Below are 18,806 nucleotides of genomic sequence, written 5' to 3'. Positions count from 1 at the left end.
AAATCGTTCTCATAAATAGTTTTATATATATATAAGTGCTAAACACATGGCCCATTACCCCGCTACATTGTTGTTATAAAAAGTATACGGATGCTAAATATACCACTCGTCACTTCAATACATTAACATATGTAATTTGTACTTATAAACTGTGATTACCTCTTCGTATATGCATGTTTGCCAGCTTTGCACCTATCCATCTCTTTATGGGATCGCCTTCCAGTGGCATAGCGGTATATCTGCAGACTCACACCGCTAGAAACCGGGTTTCGATTCCTCTTGTGTAGCTGTATGCTCAGTTACAACCAACTGCCTTTATAGGATCATAGTGCTACACCAGCTGATTTGTCAAACAAGCTATCTAATAGTATAGTACTCAGAGTCGATGGTATGGATAGTAATTTCTATTATACTTTGTTTTTTGTTTTCTGTCCATCGCAGCAATCGAAAGCTGATTTTTAGTATCGTAAGTTTTCAGACTTACCGCTGAACTACCAGGGGATTTATTACTATAGACTGGATCAGTAAGACTCTTAACAACAATAATAGCAAAATATGTAAAACAAGAAGTAAAATCTACAACTTCAAGATCTTTTATTCGTAGTTATCATTAAAAACATTTTTCTATGATGTCGAGAAATTGATATACACAGAATCTATGTTAGCTGCAGATGTTATATTAAGATATACACAGAATCTATGTCAGCTGCAGATGTTATATTAAGATATACACAGAATCTATGTCAGCTGCAGATGTTATATTAACTTGATAAATTGGTACCATTTTACCAAATATTATAACATTATTTTCTATATTAAATGGCGTGCAAATGGTGAAAAAGTTTGTTTGTTTGTTGAATTTTGCGTTAAACTACTCAATGTAATTCCCTTCTCTAATTTAGGATAAGAAAGAAGGTAAACAACACCCAACATGAATTATTGGACTATTCTAATCGAGTAGTGAGATTAACCCTCATATTATAACACCCTCTCCGCTGCTGAAAGAGCGAGCATGTTTAACAATAGGATTCAAACCATCACTTAACAGGCTACATGTTGAGCACCCTAACCATCAGGTCATGCCTGGCCGTGAAGGCACAAGTTCTTTATTCATTAATCACATACAATATGTTTTACGTAACCCCATTATAGTTTGTGGTTGCTGGGTAAAGAATTTGGTAAGTAACGTTGACAATAAAAACAAATGTAAAGTATAACGAATCATATCTACAATAAATAAGTCTTGTTAAAAGTTTAATCCGAAAAAAAACAGCTACTACTGTGGAAAAATTATTGATTGTTCGTTTTGTTCTTGATTTATTAATTTATTCCATATAGATTATTACTCTTAAGCAACTGAAACTCACTAATGACAATAAGATAAATTATATAAAATATTTAATTCATGTAGTAAATCAAATACAGTTAATAAATATTAAAATAATGATGACAAGTTTAGATCTGAGCTCTAGGTGTCTTAACATACCATTATCCCTAAAGCTTTTTTTTACGCTTGAGTTGACCCTAGACTTTTTTATGATGTTCATATGTCATTTTTTAACCTAACTTGCTTGTGAGTCCATAACTGTGTTGACCACAGGATTCGTAATAATACATGAGTCAAACACAAAGATTTAAATATGAATAATCTCAGTACTGTATGTGGTACTACTAATTATTGCTAAGGTTTTATGTGTATTTTTACACAGATAAACTAGCGATCTGACCAATTAATTTGGTTAGTTCTTTATATTGAATGTTGCCACAGGTCAAAACGCTCGAATGATACAGTATGTGGATCCAACTGGCAGTGAATTGTATATAAATAAGTTGGTAATTTTAAAGTTAAGTTAAAACTTCAGGATACAAATAAATACATCACACTTATTGAACAGAAAAATACATAAGTTCAAAAGGGGAATCTCTAAGATGCTTCGTTGTATCTGTGGGAGTAACAATCACACAGTGGTGTAGATATACCGTTCACATCCAGTCTCTACTCACAAGTTTCAGTGTATAGTTTCAGGAAGGGAATCTCTAATAAGTATTGTTATATCTGTAGAAGTATGAATCGCACAGTAGCATAGATGTATCTTCTCTATTCACAAATTTCACGTCCTCTTCCATCAGAATTTCACTGTTTTTAGGAATCTGAAGAAACAAAGAACAGTGAAACAGTTTATTAAGAATAGATATTACTGGAGTAACTAAAGAAGAACAATACTGTATTTATAGGGAAATTAAGTTTAAGGCCAATATATATATATATATATATATATATCATTGGGAAAAACAGGTTCTGTTTGGTTTCATAAGTCCAAGTAAATAAAAATGTAACAGCACGTTGGTTGGAGTAAAAGGAATGTGGATTTCAGAGAGTCAATTGTGTATCAATCTTCCTCGTTCTCAGTCCTCGCTAAGTTTTCGTCTTTTTTTGTTTTGTCAGACACAATCGCCAATTCTTATATGGATTTAGATAACAGCTGAGATCTGGAGTATTATCAGATAGATCACCGAAATCAGCTTCTAACTTAATTTTAAATATTAAGCTTACGGGTTAGGTGTTATAGGATGTATATCCTTGCCTTTGTTTGTATACGATATATTTAATGCCTGTGCCACTAAGATATATATATACATACTATAGTTATATCTCAAAAGATTTTGCTTTGAATTTAATTGTCACTCTCATGTGTATGTTAAACTGTTTATGGAAAACGTAGTTGTATGATTTGACTGCAAATTTTGCATAGGTCTATTATGTAATGGATTTAAACATACTGATAGATTATTAAGATGTTTTATGCATAGATAATTTTTTTTAGAAATAATATACAAAATGTAATTTTGTAATAAAGAGTTCAAATTATGAAATATATATTTAATATTCTTATATATATTAATGTATAAATAATATATAGCCTTTACAATATTAAATACGAAGTTCACTTACAATTCCTAATAGACTATGACATTTTAGTTTGCACCCAGTGGCTCAGCGGTATGTCTACGGACTTATAACGCTAAAAACCGGGTTTCGATACCCGTGGTGGGCAGAGCACAGATAGCCCATTGCGTAGCTTTGTGCTTAATTCAAAACAACAACAACATTTTAGTTTGATGAACTAAAGTATAAATATTCCAATATTTTTGTTGGCAGTTTCGTAGTTTGGGTAACCTTAGCTAGAGGTTTCAAAGGGAAAAATAAATCAGTTTCATATCATTTTTTTCAGCATTATCTATTTGGACAAAACATTTCTTTCTATTTGCCTTTACACCTTTATCGATTTTTTATTGTTTCCATGGGTTGTCATATTATAGTTATTGTAATATGCATGTATTTATTCATGCTGCTTTCCCAGGGAGAGAAATGTACATTATCAACCACGGTAAGGTAGAGGTAAGGTGGAATTATTCTTTTTTTCATTTTGTTAACTCCACTCGGTACTCAAAATGGTGAGGGAAGATGCTATTGTTTAAACTAAGATTATAATTAGGATTTTGTCTTTCTAATATCTGATATCGCTAAGATAGTTTTATTAACAAAAATTTTTAATGTGTTTTTAAAAGCTCAATGATTAATATTAAGATAAGAAAAGACTGTACAAACGATTAACACAATGTTTTTCTTCTATATCTTGTTGGCTATACAGGTAAACAGTAAACCATTTTTCGATACAGATCATGTACTTTCGGTAAAAAAAGTGGATTGTTTTCAATTTTGCGTAAAGCTACAGGAGAGCTAGAAGCGCTATCCATTCCTAATTCAGCAGTTACAGATTAGAGGGAAGGTAGCTAATCATCACCACTTACTGACAACTTTTGGGTTACTCTTTTACCAAAGAATAGTGGGATTGAACGTTACAATATAATACCCCCCGGCTAAAAGGGTGAGCATGTTTAGTGGGACGGAGATTCGAACCTGTGACTCTCAGATAACAAGGCAAGCACCTTAACCACCTGGCCATGCCGGACCAGCACAGAAGTGATTTAGTAATCAGTATTAATAAAGGTTTTAAAGAGTAATTGAGCATTTTTACTGTACTACTTTTTTATTTTATTTCTCCAACCTAATATATGTATATAATTTGTAAAATTACTTTATTAATAATGTTGCATGGTCAGTACGTCTTTATTCAATATACATATCTCAAGGACAGGGACACAGAAACCATATATCACCCCTAATAATGCACAAGTCGAATTTTGACTACTGGTTACGAATTTCGTGCTATAACTCCTTCATATTAATGACAAGAATACTTTTATGGGGACTGACAGATGGGTATGCTGCACAAACTATAAAAGGTTAGATGAGGATGTTATAGTACCAAGATAATGAACAGATTCAAGAGGCTAAGGAAGAGTTTTTCGTTAAAAGATCAATGATTCGCTGCAGCCTACCACAAAGTAATCCATACCTACTTTCAAAATAAAAATGTCGTTCCAGAAATCCATAAACAACTCAGATCTGAAACATCTGAAAAGAGTATTATTTTGAAAAGTCAGACTAATGCCTTCACTCATTTACAAGTGCTTATATGTTTTTAACAAAAGAAAAAAATAGTGTTTCAGACATATGTCGAAAATTAACCCAATAGCAGAACAAAGACGGGTAATATACCATATAACGGTAGTGGTCACAGTTATTTCCATGTTTATTTGTTTGAAATTAAGCACAAAGCTACACAACGGGTTATCTGTGCTCTTCTAATCACTGGTATCGAAACCAGGTTTCTAACGTCGTAAGTCCGTACACATATCGCTGTGTTATTAGGGGCGACCACAGTTTTTCAACTTCCTCTTTGACTACATGTCCCAGTACTTGTGGTAGAGAAAATAAGTTAACATTGTTTAGGAAAGAATTGTGATTAAAGTCTAAAATTATACATAGTATGAGGTTTAGTTCAAGCGTGTTTGTAGCTAACAAAATATCACATTAATCAGGTACTTTTGGTGAGAATACGGATAGGTAATGAATGAAATTACATGCTTATGTTTTTCTTTTTCGCAGGTCGTTGTTACCAATCCAGTCACTGACGAAGAAGTCGTGGTGGCAGTGCTGTGTGAAGGGAACTATTTCGGTGAGATTAGTCTGTTGAGGTTAGACGGAGCGCAGAACAGGTACACTAAACTGCCAACATATAAAGCGTTTATTTGAGAGCTTTATAACAGGTGGTACTATAGATTTTTATGATATATACTCTAAGAACTCTAGAACACGTGGTGCTATAAGTATTTTATATACTGTCTTTGTTAACCTGAAAATTATGTAAGAAGGTCGAAACGTTGTTCTGTACTTTATTTTAATTAAAGTTTTAATACCCATGCCTGCCGTCTTGAGAATACATACTCTAAAAGCTCTTGAATACATACTGATGTATATATGTATTTTATATACTTTGAGGATTCTACGTATTTTACAGGAGTTTCTGCTTAGCGTTTTGTTGTCAAAATATCACCAAGAGAATACCATTTAGTAAGAAATATCATTTAAAATCGTTAAATCAAATAATGCAACAAAAACTTACCCTGTTGGGATTACTGTTAAAAGTGCCGCTAGACATATCTAAATGAAGGAGATTTTGTGCTTAAGGATCCACTATCAAAAACATTTGAAACACAAAATATGAAGCAGTTCCTTTACCTAACTTGGTATATTTAAATCACAAAACGTAAAGATGTGTATGTTTATTTGTTTTTATTTAACTTATGTTGTTTGTTTGTTTTTCCGCGAAGACGCACTGCTGACGTTCGTTCCGTCGGATATTCGGACTTACTGTGCTTATCTCGCAAAGATCTAATGGCGGTAAGTGCTAATATTAATGATTTGTCGTACACAGCTCACAGATGAAAATTTTTATCAGTAAATGACCGTGTGAGAGATAAGTAATTAGAGTCATAAGTTCCTTAGTCAACAAATTTTTTATATGATCAGAACGAAACAGAAGCAGATGTAAACATTGAATACATTAATTTTTATCAAGAAAAAAATAAGAAACAGATGTTTTAATATTTCTGAATTTTCTTCATCTCTTTATGTTTTATTTTACAGAATTATAATAGGTTGTTTTTGTCTTTTTCCATTAAATATATTTGACGTAAAACTAAGACGACTATTCGACCATAATTTCCATATAGGTTTGCCTAACGATAATCATTAGTATATGTTTTTCTTACGTAAGATTGATCCGTTTACTATAATATAAACAAATAATCCTGATCTTTGAATTTATAGCCCTGGTCCACTTAGTGTAAAGTATTCTCGCTTAAAAGTAATTTATTGTTTGTTTTTCTAATGTTTAAGACTGATCTAAAAATTTGCTTTCTAGGCACTTGTGGAGTACCCCGAAGCGAAGTCTGTGTTGGAAGCACATGCTCGAGAAAGGTACATGAGAAGTAATAGTTTTCTGGAATCAAAAGCGAGTTAGCAGCTGGAATATTTATCATTCTGACAGTAACACACAGAATCCTATATATTTTTATTAAAAAAGAAGTTGTTCCTGTTAAGAATAAATTGTTCTGTTTTGATCTTACGTTACGGAATTAGTTAACAAAAATCAGTGCTATCTAAATAGTGATTTACAATCACATAGGATGTTGCCAAACAATAATGTCATGTTTGTTTTTAAGTTCAAAGCTGTTCACTAGGCTATCTTTGCTGCACCGATCGGCCCGGCATGGCCAAGCGTGTTGAAGGGTGCGACTCGTAATCTGAGGGTCGTGGGTTCGAATCCCGGTTGCACCAAACATGCTCGCCCTTTCATCAGTGGGGGCTTTATAATGTGACGGTCAATCCCACTATTCGTTCGTAAAAGAGTAGCCCAAGAGTTGGTGGTGGGTGGTGATGACTAGCTTCCTTCCCTCTAGACTTACACTGCTAAATTAGGGACAGCTAGAGCAGATATCCCTCGAGTAGCTTTGCGCGAAATTCAAAAACAAACAAACAAAGTGTACCGATATTGAACCGTGAATTTCAGTGTTAGAAGTCCTGACACATTAAGGGACGGTACAAATGTGATAGCAAATAGACTGTTTACTCATAAATTACATGGTTTTTAAGTAAGCCAATAACAAGCAATGTTAAGATAAGAGGTAGATTTAAACTTGCATTACCAAAAGCAGTCAGTCTACAATAAATATTTAGAGAATAGTAAACTGTTATGCTACAATGAGGTAAGTGTCAATTTATTCCAACTTCAAGACCAAATCTTCAGATAGCTCTCAATGAAATATCATAGAAAATTATTTGCTATTTATAAATTAATGTAGTGTTGAATGTAGAAAGTAATGTTCCCCCATATTATTTAAATATTTATCAATTATTTTCAAAAAATCTCGATATAATTTAATTTTTCAAATAGTTGTATTCGAAACTGTATAAAAATATATTATTTGTCTTTTAGAGAATATATCTCTATTTGTTCCGTTTGTAACAGAATCAAAACTAATCTCCAAGCCAAGAAAACTTTTAGCGTAGACACAATAACAGAGACCGGAGAAGACGGCGACATCTTTCGTTATTTTAGAGAACGAGAAAGAGAAGAAAAAAATAGTATTTATTGTTGGATTTTAACTTATAAAATTAAAAAAATATATAAATGCGTTCTTATTAGGTTATTTTGCTATTCAATACTTAATTTTAGTGGTACAAATATATTTTAAGAATTTCTCTATGTATTCTACGAACAGAAATGTTCAAACGTGTTTAATTATACTTAGAATACTCAATACTTCTACAAGTTAATATATTTCAGTGATAAAAAATTGATTCGTTTATAAAATAAAAATACACCCTTTGTTGCACAGTAATAAATTAAATATAATGATTAAAAGAAGCTTTGTTGAATTGTCTTTTGTCTTTTGCAAATGTGAAAATTATGCAAATTTTCATAAGTGCTTAATAATCACTGAAGAACACTAATCAAACATAAATATGATGTAATTAAACCTACTATTTCATGTATTGTTAGCATAATGGGCTAATTATATAGTCGTTTTAGGTTATACTTAAATTACTGGAAACTGATATTGTAAGTATTTTCTTTGTACGTCTCACGTAAAAAACAAAAATGTCCATCTTTGTGTTCGCAGCACCAAGCTGTTAGAATTTCATAGGTTGATCTGAACAGAATGAAGAAAATAAAAGAATACTTTATAACTGGTTCAGTGAGACGTACTTACATTGAAAAGTTATGTGATCATGACGAATACTTAATTTGTTCGTTAAAGATTTCGACAACCATAGGTTTGTCAATAGGGGGAAACGTGGCTCAGTGGCTTCGCAATTTTTACTCGTAGTTGTATGGTTACGAACTCAAAGCTAGATCGTGTCATGTAGTTGTGTACTTGGGCTAGTAACTTTACCCCTTGTTCCAATTTACACATCTGTATAATAGGTACCAGTTGTTAACAGGGCATTAATCTGCGATGGATTGGTAGCAGCTGTTAATCGGGGGTTAATCTGCGATAAAATGGTGTTAGCTGTTAATTGTGAATTAATCTGCAATGGACAGGTACCATTTGTACCTGTAAACTGGAAGAATTAATCTGCGATGGGCTGGTAGCAGTTGTTAACTGGGAGTTAATCTGCGATGGACTGGTAGCAGTTGTTAACTGGGAGTTAATCTGCGATGGACTGGCATTCCAGCCGGTTGGAATATATCATCATTCTCATCTGCTTATGCCAATTAAGCCGGAGTTTAACATCGAATCCAAGAAATGATTTAACTAAATTTAAAAAGTTTGATCGATGTTTACAACACGTTTGGCTTTACTAATATTTATGACAACCATATTTTTGTCAATGTTTTTAGTAAATCTCGTGAAGGTTGGCTTCTCGCTTAAAAAATTACAAAAACAACAACTACATATTGCTTAAAACACTGAAGGTCGATTATATCCATCTAGTCAGAAATACTCTACCAGAAGGAGAAAAAAAAAAGTTACTGATTTTACTGTGTAGATTTTTATAGCAAAGCAAGATGAAGATATCTGCTGTGTCCACCAAGGGGAAACGAACCTCTAATTTTATCGTTATAAATCCGTAAACTTATCGTTGCTTCACAGGAGGACTTAATGTGTGGTAGACAAGATGGTTAACAGACCATTAGTAAGAAATTAAGTTTTGTGGTGGGAAAATCGTAATTACCATATACTGATGATTATATAATTATTTTGTAATTTATATAAAACGTATTTCTATTGCTATTTTGAAAGAAATATCGATTACAAGTACCAGTAAACATAAACTTAGTTAATTACCCTTAAAAATAATTATTATTCTAATATTTTGCTTTATTAATCACAAGGTAAAAACCTAGGAAACGATTCTTTAATTCCTGACAGGTGTAGGCCAATGACAAGTTGTTCATAAGCAATGTGACACTGTCAGATCCTATAATTACCGATAGCAATTTGAAATCATTTTTATAAAAAGGTGATTTCTTCTGCTTTATGAGGAAAATCCTCGACAAATGAAATGTGTATGTCCTAAAGTTCCTTAAATCTACAATTTACTCCAGCAGCTTGTCACAAGACACAACAGTATGTTTCTATGCCTGTTGTTAAACATATCTTTCTAATAACGTTTTTCTTCACAATTGGACTGTGAAATAAGAATGAAGGTTTGAGTCAAGCTTAAGTTGAACTTTCTTTTTCTCCTCACACGGGTAGTATAGTATCAGGTTACGGTTCATGTTTATAAATCTCGCTAATGCAATATTTTGTAACAGAGAATAAATTGTCTACAAAGTAATAGACAGATATGTTCATTAAGAAAGGATTACATGCTCATTTTAGTTACCTCTAGTTTACATATTTTTATCAATTATTTAGGAAAACCTTATTATGTTTGCGTTTCTTTTCCTTTTTCAGCTCGTGATATCATGGAAATTCGAGAAATGATCGAAGAATTACGGAATTTTCAGAATGTCGTAAGTTCCTTAATACTCAGTTTTCTATAACTAATAAAGCATGATACCATCTACCAAGAACAGTAGAGGTTATAATTAGTCGTAAGCTTTATTTTGAAATACTTTAGGGTTATCATAATAGCACAGACAAAAAACAAACAATCGCATATAAGATAGACAATTAAAACTGAGGTACAAATAACACTGTGAGAAGATAGTATTACCTTGTTAAAAGAGATGTCTGAGGAAATAAGACTCACACAGTGATGTACATCACATTTAACCTCAACTGGCAAGCGTCACAAATAAAGAACATCAGATATCAATGCTCAAGTACACAATGTTCTCATTCTGAAACGACACCATGTCAGTAGGAGCTTCTTATAACAAAATTATAAAAATGAACAAATAAACGAAAATTAAAACAAATCACATCAACAGGATCTGTGGATTAAAAAGTAAAACTTAAATTTCTGAATTAACGTCACAATTTTTATATTATTTTATGAGAGTAATTTAAAATATCATGTCTACTTTAAAAATTACTTCTAATAAACGAATATATATCCCTCGTGTAGATTTGCGCGAAATTAAAAACAGAAAAAAATTACATAATAGATTGGTTTTGAAATTTTGCGCAAAGCTACATGAGAGCTATCTGCTCTAGCCGTCCCTAATTTAACAGTGTGAGACTAGAGGGAAGGCATCTAGTCATCACCACCACTGCCAACTCTTGGGCTACTTTTTTACCAACGAATAACGGGATTAACCATAATACTATAACGGTGAAAGAACGAAAATATTTGATAGGACAGAGATTCGAAACCCGCTACCCTTAGATTAAGAGTCGAGTGTCCTAATCATCTGGCCAAGAAAATAATAGAAATTTCCCTTCAAATTAAAATCGTAACAATTTTACTTTATTAAAAGTTCAGAGATCAAACGAAAAATTGTATATAAAACTTATAACAGTACAATTTGAAAATAAATTTTTCGCTGTTAGCTGATTTATAAATGTATAATACTAAAAGTCGATTAAGCTTTTTATTACTTCGATTAGAGTAGTATAAAAGTTAGTTTGGCTTGGTTTGGTTTGAATTTGGCGCAAAGCTACATGAGGGCTATCTGCGCTAGCCGTCCCTAATTTAGCAGTGTAAGACTAAAGAGAAGGCAACTAGTCATCACCACCCACCGCCAACTCTTGAGCTACTCATTTACCAACGAATAGTGGGATTAACTGTCAAATTATAACGGCCCCATGTCTGTATTTCAGACGTTCATAGCAAGACACTAAACTCCTCGCATGTGACTGAGCCAAGAATATGTTTATTGGACCAACAATATATGAAATAACAGTCATTTGTATAGGCGAATGAATTATGCTTCACTCTATAGCCTTCGCTCTTCTTTTGGGAGGGCCTGGCATGGTCAAGCGTGTTAAGGCGTGCGATTCGTAATCTGAGGGTCGCGGGTTTGCATCCCCATCACGCCAAACATGCTTGCCCTTTCAGCCGTGGGGATGTTATAATGTTACGGTCAATCCCACTATTCGTTTGTAAAAGAGTAGCCCAAGAGTTGGCATTGGGTGGTGATGACTAGCTGCCTTCCCTCTAGTCTTACACTGCTAAATTAGGGACGGCTAGTGCAGATAGCTCTCGAGTAGCTTTGTGCGAAATTCAAAAACAAACAAACAAACAAACAAAACAAACTTCTTTTGGGGAGAATGTGGAATCAGGTTATCTTATTTCATACTGTAACATAACATATACAGCACTAGCAGAATTATGGATAGAACATGCTACAGGTCGCATCACTGATGACATATTTGATGATACACATGATACGAAGCGCATTCTAACACCCTTTATGTTTTAATATGATGGTGTAATTATTCCTGACTTCAGAATGTAGATGACAGCACTCCCTCACACCAGCTGATCAGATTGATATATTACTTGAAAAAGATATTGAATGATCAAATGGAATGACTTTTCATTCTCACCAGGCTTTCTCACTCTGCACTGGATGCTCTTTGGACTTCGGACATTAACGAAATCATCAAAAAGAACCTTATTAACACTGTGACTTTTTAAAACATGCTTTCGGTGCCAGGCTGATCTTGCTGTTTGTGAACCACATTCTTTATGGATGTGAAATTTCACAACTGTTAAAACATAAAATTACATCTTATGAGCGTGTATGTACGAGTGTAGACCGAATTATAAATCATTTGCATTTCAGATCACATGTCGGCTGATCATCAAATGACTGATTTCATAAAAATTACCAAATGAGGTAATTGAAATTGTTTCATAACAGTGGTATTATCTTATTATAGCTATACTAATATAAACTCTAATTATCCCTTAATTGTTTTGAGTAGTATAATACGTTAAAATGTTAACCTGTGATTAGTATTATCTGCTTGTCTATGTACCGTTGACTTCCTGTGAGTTGCATTTATTTCATGCTATCCGGTAAATCTATGTTACAACACTCATTATGAAGAATGGACAAAAAGAACAGGATAAAATAACTAATTTTCTGTAAAAGGTTTATAGGAAATACCAGTAGTAACGCATTATTGATGGTATGTTCGTTTATATTTTTGTTTGTTTTTTTGTTTTGGAATTTCGCACAAAGCTACTCGAGGGTTATCTGTGCTAGCCGTCCCTAATTTAGCAGTGTAAGACTAGAGGGAAGGCAGCTAGTCATCACCACTCACCGCCAACTCTTGGGCTACTCTTTTACCAACGAAAACTGGGATTGACCGTCACATTATAACGCCCCCACGGCTGGGAGGGCGAGCATGTTTGGCGCGACTCGGGCGCGAACCCGCGAACCTCAGATTACGAAGCGCACGCCTTAACGCGCTAGGCCATGCCGGGCCCTTATATTTTTGTGATTCAAGCGATAACAGCCCAGTTGGCCTATCTTGGGTCACTAAATAATGAATTTCAACAAATTTTTCTTAACTATTTGTATAATACTTTGCTCATCAGTAAACGATTTTATTGATCACAGAGCCGTAATTCATTACTGTTCCTTGGAAACATCTCAAAACAACAAATAACAGTATTAACTTGCGATCGAAGTATAGTCAATCACTGAAGTTTCGCACATATTGATTTAAATTCATCGTCAGTCAATCACTTGCTCATACAAATATCTCTTGTATAAAAAAACCGTGACATTAAAACTCGACTGTCTTTGAAAGTAACAAAAATGAAGCCGTATTTTTGGCATTGTAAAACTCGCATACATTTGAAATGTATACATCACGTTTGACATTTTTATTTTATCTAAGACAGCTTTGCAGGCCTTAATAAGTTGATTATTTAACTTATTATTGCCTACCACCAGTTTTTTTAACTTATTTTAAAAATATTTTTCCGAGAATTCACAAACAAATATCTAGAAATATTGCGCAGTTGTTTTAAACAAATTGTTTTTCAAAACCAAAAGAATAAAGAAAGTGAGAAATCTCTAGTTAAATGGTATTGTTTGTTTTTCTTGTAGCAAAGCAACCTGTAGCTATTTACTAAGCCCACCGAGGGGAATTGAACCCCTAATTTTAACGTTGTAAATCCATAGACATACCGCTGTACTAGAGGAAGGGCGGATAAATGGTATAAACTTATACATGATTTTGCAAGTAAAATGCCAGTTCATCTCAAAACCCAAAACGTAAATTCAGTGAGAGTTCAATTTAATTAATTATGTATAATTTCACCAATATCACAAAATACTGGCAATAAGTTTAGGGTTATACCTTTTTATCATCTAGATTTTAAATCTAGAGATTGTGCTTAAAGTTGAGTTATTTTGATAAACATTTATACCGGTTTAGATTAATTATTACCTCTGTAAACAAGTTTGTTTTTCAGCTTATTGTTTGTTACAAATTTTAAATGAAAAAAACAAACATTTTTGCCATGTGAAACATATGAGAATAGTTAAAATCTTAAAATGAAAATAAAAATATATAACTGATCACAATGACACTGGTAGACGCTTGAAACTAATAACTGTTAAAGGTTTAGTAAAAAATCATGAACTAAAAAGTGGGTAGAAGATATAGAATGAATGTATTCACTTTTTATAAGCAGTTTTATTGTCACACTGCAGACGTAACAAAGTATCACTTTTCACACTAGAACTGTACGTGTAAGGTAAGTAGTAAAGATTTCGTATGTATATTTCAATAATTATTATTATTATTTTGTGTTTAGATGCCCCAGCAAAGAATAACTGAACTAACTGAAAAAGTAAGTCGGTACTCAATGTTTCATATTTTTGTATAAAAATATTAAGTACAACTTAATCTTTAGCTCATGTTATCAGTTTCATAATAACAATTATGTTCAATAAGATATTACATTTTCATGTAAAATGTGTTGATATAACATGCTGATGTATATTCTCTTTATAGGAAGAAATGATTCAAACTTTTTTTGCCCTTCAAATTATCCATTCCATCTTCGATCATGTCCAGTCTAGTTGTCACAATTACACATTTTTTATAACACTACAATTTCTACTGTAACAAGTTTCTACGACGTCACTTTTAGACGACACTTTGCGACGTCAGTTTTAGACTGTACGACGTCAGTTTTAGACCTACGCTTTGCGACGTCAGTTTTAGACCTACACTTTGCGACGTCAGTTTTAGACCTACACTTTGACAACATTTGTAAAGGTCTTCTGTTGTTCGTGGGCATCAGTTTACAAAACTGTTTAAACAGACGAAAAACATAAACATCCACTGATTCTAGAGCTGAAACTTGACAGATGTTTGGATGAATTACGTTGTTGTTTTTTCTAATTTGTTTGTTTGTTTTTTGTCATCTATCTTAAGAGAATAGCTGTTTATTTCGAGTTGTGTTTGGATTTTTGGGCCTTGATCAGCTTTAAATATTAGTTTATTATTTGTGGCTAGATATATATCTTTCTTCATTGCAGTGGCTATTTATGGATCATATATTTCACTATCTGGATGACGGTTACTCTCTTAAAAATTCAGAGATATTTTTCTACTTTAATGAGAAATATCTCTTTTACGAAATGTTGTGACCCGTGTCTCTATATTGTTTAATAACCTTGTTCTACTGTTACTCTTCCTCAGAAAGACAGTTGAGGCATGCACCTCCAATCACAATTAATTCGTGAAAAAATTGCGGCTATACAGGTACTAAGCATATCAGGTAGCACCTGCATCAACGTGTCACTGTCTTAATGTACACAAATCGTTCTCATAAAAAACATTTAATCCCCCATAGTTTTACAGTGTCAGTAGAAATTGCTGTTTGTTTGTTTTTAGTCTTATACGAATCTCTTTTTTTATTTATATAGTGTGAAAACCTTCACTCCCAAATTATTCAAAGAGATGAAGAATTAAAAAACGCCAGACGTCGAATCTTGGAGTTAGAGTACAGTTTAACTTTAGCTAAAAGTCATCATTCCTCACGTTCGTTGTTAAGGATGAGTCCGCTTAAAAAGAAGAGTGTACCAAAATATCAGAGTTTCAGTCTAAGTAGATTGTCTGAATCAATTGACAGAGTAGAGGTAGAAGCCCATAGAAGTAGGTCGAGCTGTGATTATGAATCTACGATATTAACTGCGACTAACAATCAACCATCAATCATAAATACTGAGGAAGCTAAGACAGAAGATTGTGACCAGCCTCAACAACATGAAGTACCAGGAATAACAATAGATGAGGTAACTCCTTTAGAACCAGGAGATTCTATACCCACAGATAACAGCCAGTCAGATTACAAGCTCCTAAATAGCCCTATTGTTAAAGATTCCCGCAAGTTAAATGCTGCGAATAATTTGACAATGTCTGACTCTTCACCCTTAGTAAATGATTTTCTCAGTGACGACTGTGGACAAACCACTGACAGCAGTACCACTGATGATGTCGGCGCACTAAGCGACTCGGAAATTTGGAGATTTTCTTAATAGAAAAACTAATGTGATAACACATCATATTTCTTCTTGAAGTTGAGGGTACTTCTTGATTATATCTCTCTTTATTGTAATCTCTTATTTAATTTCATAAAAAAACAAAGAGAAAAACCTTTAGTAACGTAATAATTCAAATTTAATAATACATTTACTATAATATACTATATAACTTTGATAACTCGGCTGTTTTTAACAAATATCTTACTACTTTTGTGAACTGCTTTTACTTGAGTTTAATAAACTTGTTTGTAGAATGTTTAATCTGTCAGATAAACTAACGTTGTATCGATATTGCAAATACTTATAAAAATACTTTTGAGATTAGGCCATATATTTTACAGACACTGGCCGAAAGAGATGTTCCATTTAATGCTGGTAATACTAAATGATGAAAATAAATTTATATATGAAAATAACTTAAAAAATTCGGTAACTTACTAGAAACGTTTAAGAGATACCTAGCACGAGTGACACAGTTATCATGTTTTCTTTTTTACTATCAACAGTAATTGGTTTGTTTAAAATTTCGCATAAAGTTACGCGAGGGCTATTTGCGCTAGCCGTTCCTAATTAAGCAGTGTTAGACTAGAAGGAAGGTAACTCTTGGGTTACTCTTTTACCAAAGAATAGTGGGATTGACTGTTACATTATAACAATCTCACGGCTGAAAGAGCGATCATGTTTAGTGTGACGAGGATTCGAACTCACAACCCTCGGATGAGGAGTCGAGCGCCTTAACCAGCTGACCATGCCGGGATAGAGAGTAATCTACCCTTATTTCTTCAAACTTTCCATTTTGTAAAGAACAAAGTTCTGATAAGGATTAACATGTGAAATTGAGTGAACAGTTTCAGGCTGCACAATATATTTATCAAAAATTAAATTATTTCATATTTACCGTATGATGTGTTTGACATACATTAAATAGTTATGTTTAAAATAATAATATCGCTACCGAGTAAATATTACTGTCATAGTAGTCATACGATGACTATAGAGTAAACAGTATTGTAATAAATAATCATAATTGTAACTTCTGAGTCATATTGTTGTCATTATGTACTAAATGAAATTATCACTAATAAATAATTAAATAATATTATCACTGTTGAATACATAATGTCATCATTACAAAATAAATATTATTATCAGTAATTAATAAATAATATTCTTACCGCTAACTGCATAATACTGCTACTGTAAATAATAAAAACACTTCATGAATGAGTAAATGATACAGTCAGGATTCATGATTTAGCAAGTAATAGTGTGACTATTGAGTAAAGTAAAAAAATGCTTTCACCACTGATCAAGTAACACTGCCACAATCGAATGCATAAAATTGTTACTATTGAATAAATAGTGCTTCATTAGTGATTAATTAGTAACCGTTGGTACTTGGTAAACACTACGGTCACTGCTGAGTAAATTAGCTTGTTACTTGTTACTGCTGATAGGAGTAAACAACACTATCTCGACTGGGTGAATGATTGTCAGTATTGATTAAATAATATCTCAATCTGAGTATGTGATATTGTCACGAGCAAATAAACAGCTCTCTCACTATTAATTAGAGAATAATCTCATTAGTTGGTAAAGTATTATCCCTGCTGATTGAATAGTATTGTTTTAATGGATAAATGACACTGTCACTGCAAATGAAGTGATGCTATAGCTGCTGAACACGCAATATTTTCACAAATAAGTAAATAATGCTGTTAGTAATAACCAATGATACTGCCACTAATAATTAACTAATGCTGTCCATACTATATACTTCCTCCAGGAGGACAGCGATAAATTTAAGGAATTATAACGCTAAATTATAACACTTATAACCAAGGGTGCTGTGTCCATCTCGAGTAATCGAATCCCATCATTTAGCGTTATAATTCCTTAAACTTATCGCTGTCCTCCTGGAGGAAGTATATAGTATGGACAGCATTGTTTAATTATTAGTGGCAGTATCATTGGTTATTACTAACAGCATTATTTACTTATTTGTGAAAATATTGCGTGTTCAGCAGCTATAGCATCACTTCATTTGTAATGACAGTGGTAAGTTTACGGAGTCACAACGATAAAATTTGGTATTCGATTCCCCACAGTAGATACAGTAGATAGTCTTATGTGGCTTTGCTTTAAAAACCAAAACAAATTTAATATATATCTAATAATGTGAATACGAACAAATAATACTGACTTTCATTGTTAAGTAATTGTTTTACTAGCTGGTGTACCCGTCTCCCGGACAGAAGTTATGTAGATTCATGATTAATGAAAGGTTATCTTAGGACACGAAAAGTTACTTCCATATATCCAATTGTAAAAAAACTGCAAAACACGAAATGTGAAACCACAAATTTGCATGTATCTCAGCATTGACCCATTTAATCGTGTTAACAAACTTAATGTGGACAAATACGCTGAAACAAATGCCCTATAACGTTCTTGGTTTCAGATAGGCTTCGGTCTAGTTATAAGTCTGTATTCTTACAGATAATGTAACTGTTATTTTTCAAGCTACTTCTATTATATTCATATGATCAGAATGCAATACCTAGAGTTTAATCAAGTAATATGCTGATGAACGCGCTCTACACTTTAAACTCTGGATACGTTGTAAAAGTGTAATTTCATCTTACTTCACTTTTTAGTGAACATAAAGATAAATTATTGAAATAGGGGAATTTTATTACCAACTTGATTGCACGTGTTTATTCGGTGACAAATTCGAAAGCTTGTATCCTGATGTTGCGTGTTGGCAGTGAGTGCTGCTGCTAAATGTTTGCTCGCCCTCTGGACATCATTTCTAACTTTTACTCGGCTCGGTCTAAATCTTGTGTGCTCCAACCTAGTCATTTCGTCCGTGTTTCGTATTGATTGAAAAACAGAATAATACCAAATATTAGGTATTATTTA

At 33.0% G+C, this 18,806-nt stretch overlaps 1 protein-coding gene across 2 annotated transcripts in view; it reads left to right on the top strand.

The window, feature by feature from the left end:
- LOC143255213 (cyclic nucleotide-gated channel alpha-3-like) overlaps positions 1-15,896 on the top strand; it is a 75,573-nt gene extending 59,677 nt beyond the window's left edge. For both annotated transcript variants that reach the window (XM_076510514.1, XM_076510523.1), the window contains exons 17-24: positions 3,363-3,400; positions 5,015-5,124; positions 5,740-5,809; positions 6,333-6,388; positions 7,440-7,555; positions 9,877-9,935; positions 14,147-14,182; positions 15,267-15,896. In XM_076510514.1, the coding sequence (XP_076366629.1) occupies positions 3,363-3,400; positions 5,015-5,124; positions 5,740-5,809; positions 6,333-6,388; positions 7,440-7,555; positions 9,877-9,935; positions 14,147-14,182; positions 15,267-15,878 (1,097 nt within the window). In that variant the 3' untranslated portion in view covers positions 15,879-15,896. The remainder of the gene's footprint in view (positions 1-3,362; positions 3,401-5,014; positions 5,125-5,739; positions 5,810-6,332; positions 6,389-7,439; positions 7,556-9,876; positions 9,936-14,146; positions 14,183-15,266) is intronic.
- The last annotated feature ends 2,910 nt before the right edge of the window (positions 15,897-18,806 follow it).

The sequence above is a fragment of the Tachypleus tridentatus genome, chromosome 1 (genome assembly GCF_004210375.1).
Source record: "Tachypleus tridentatus isolate NWPU-2018 chromosome 1, ASM421037v1, whole genome shotgun sequence".
In the NCBI taxonomy this organism is placed as follows: domain Eukaryota; kingdom Metazoa; phylum Arthropoda; class Merostomata; order Xiphosura; family Limulidae; genus Tachypleus; species Tachypleus tridentatus.
The sequence above is the reverse complement of the archived record's forward strand: the minus strand, read 5'-3'. Positions and strand labels throughout refer to the sequence as shown.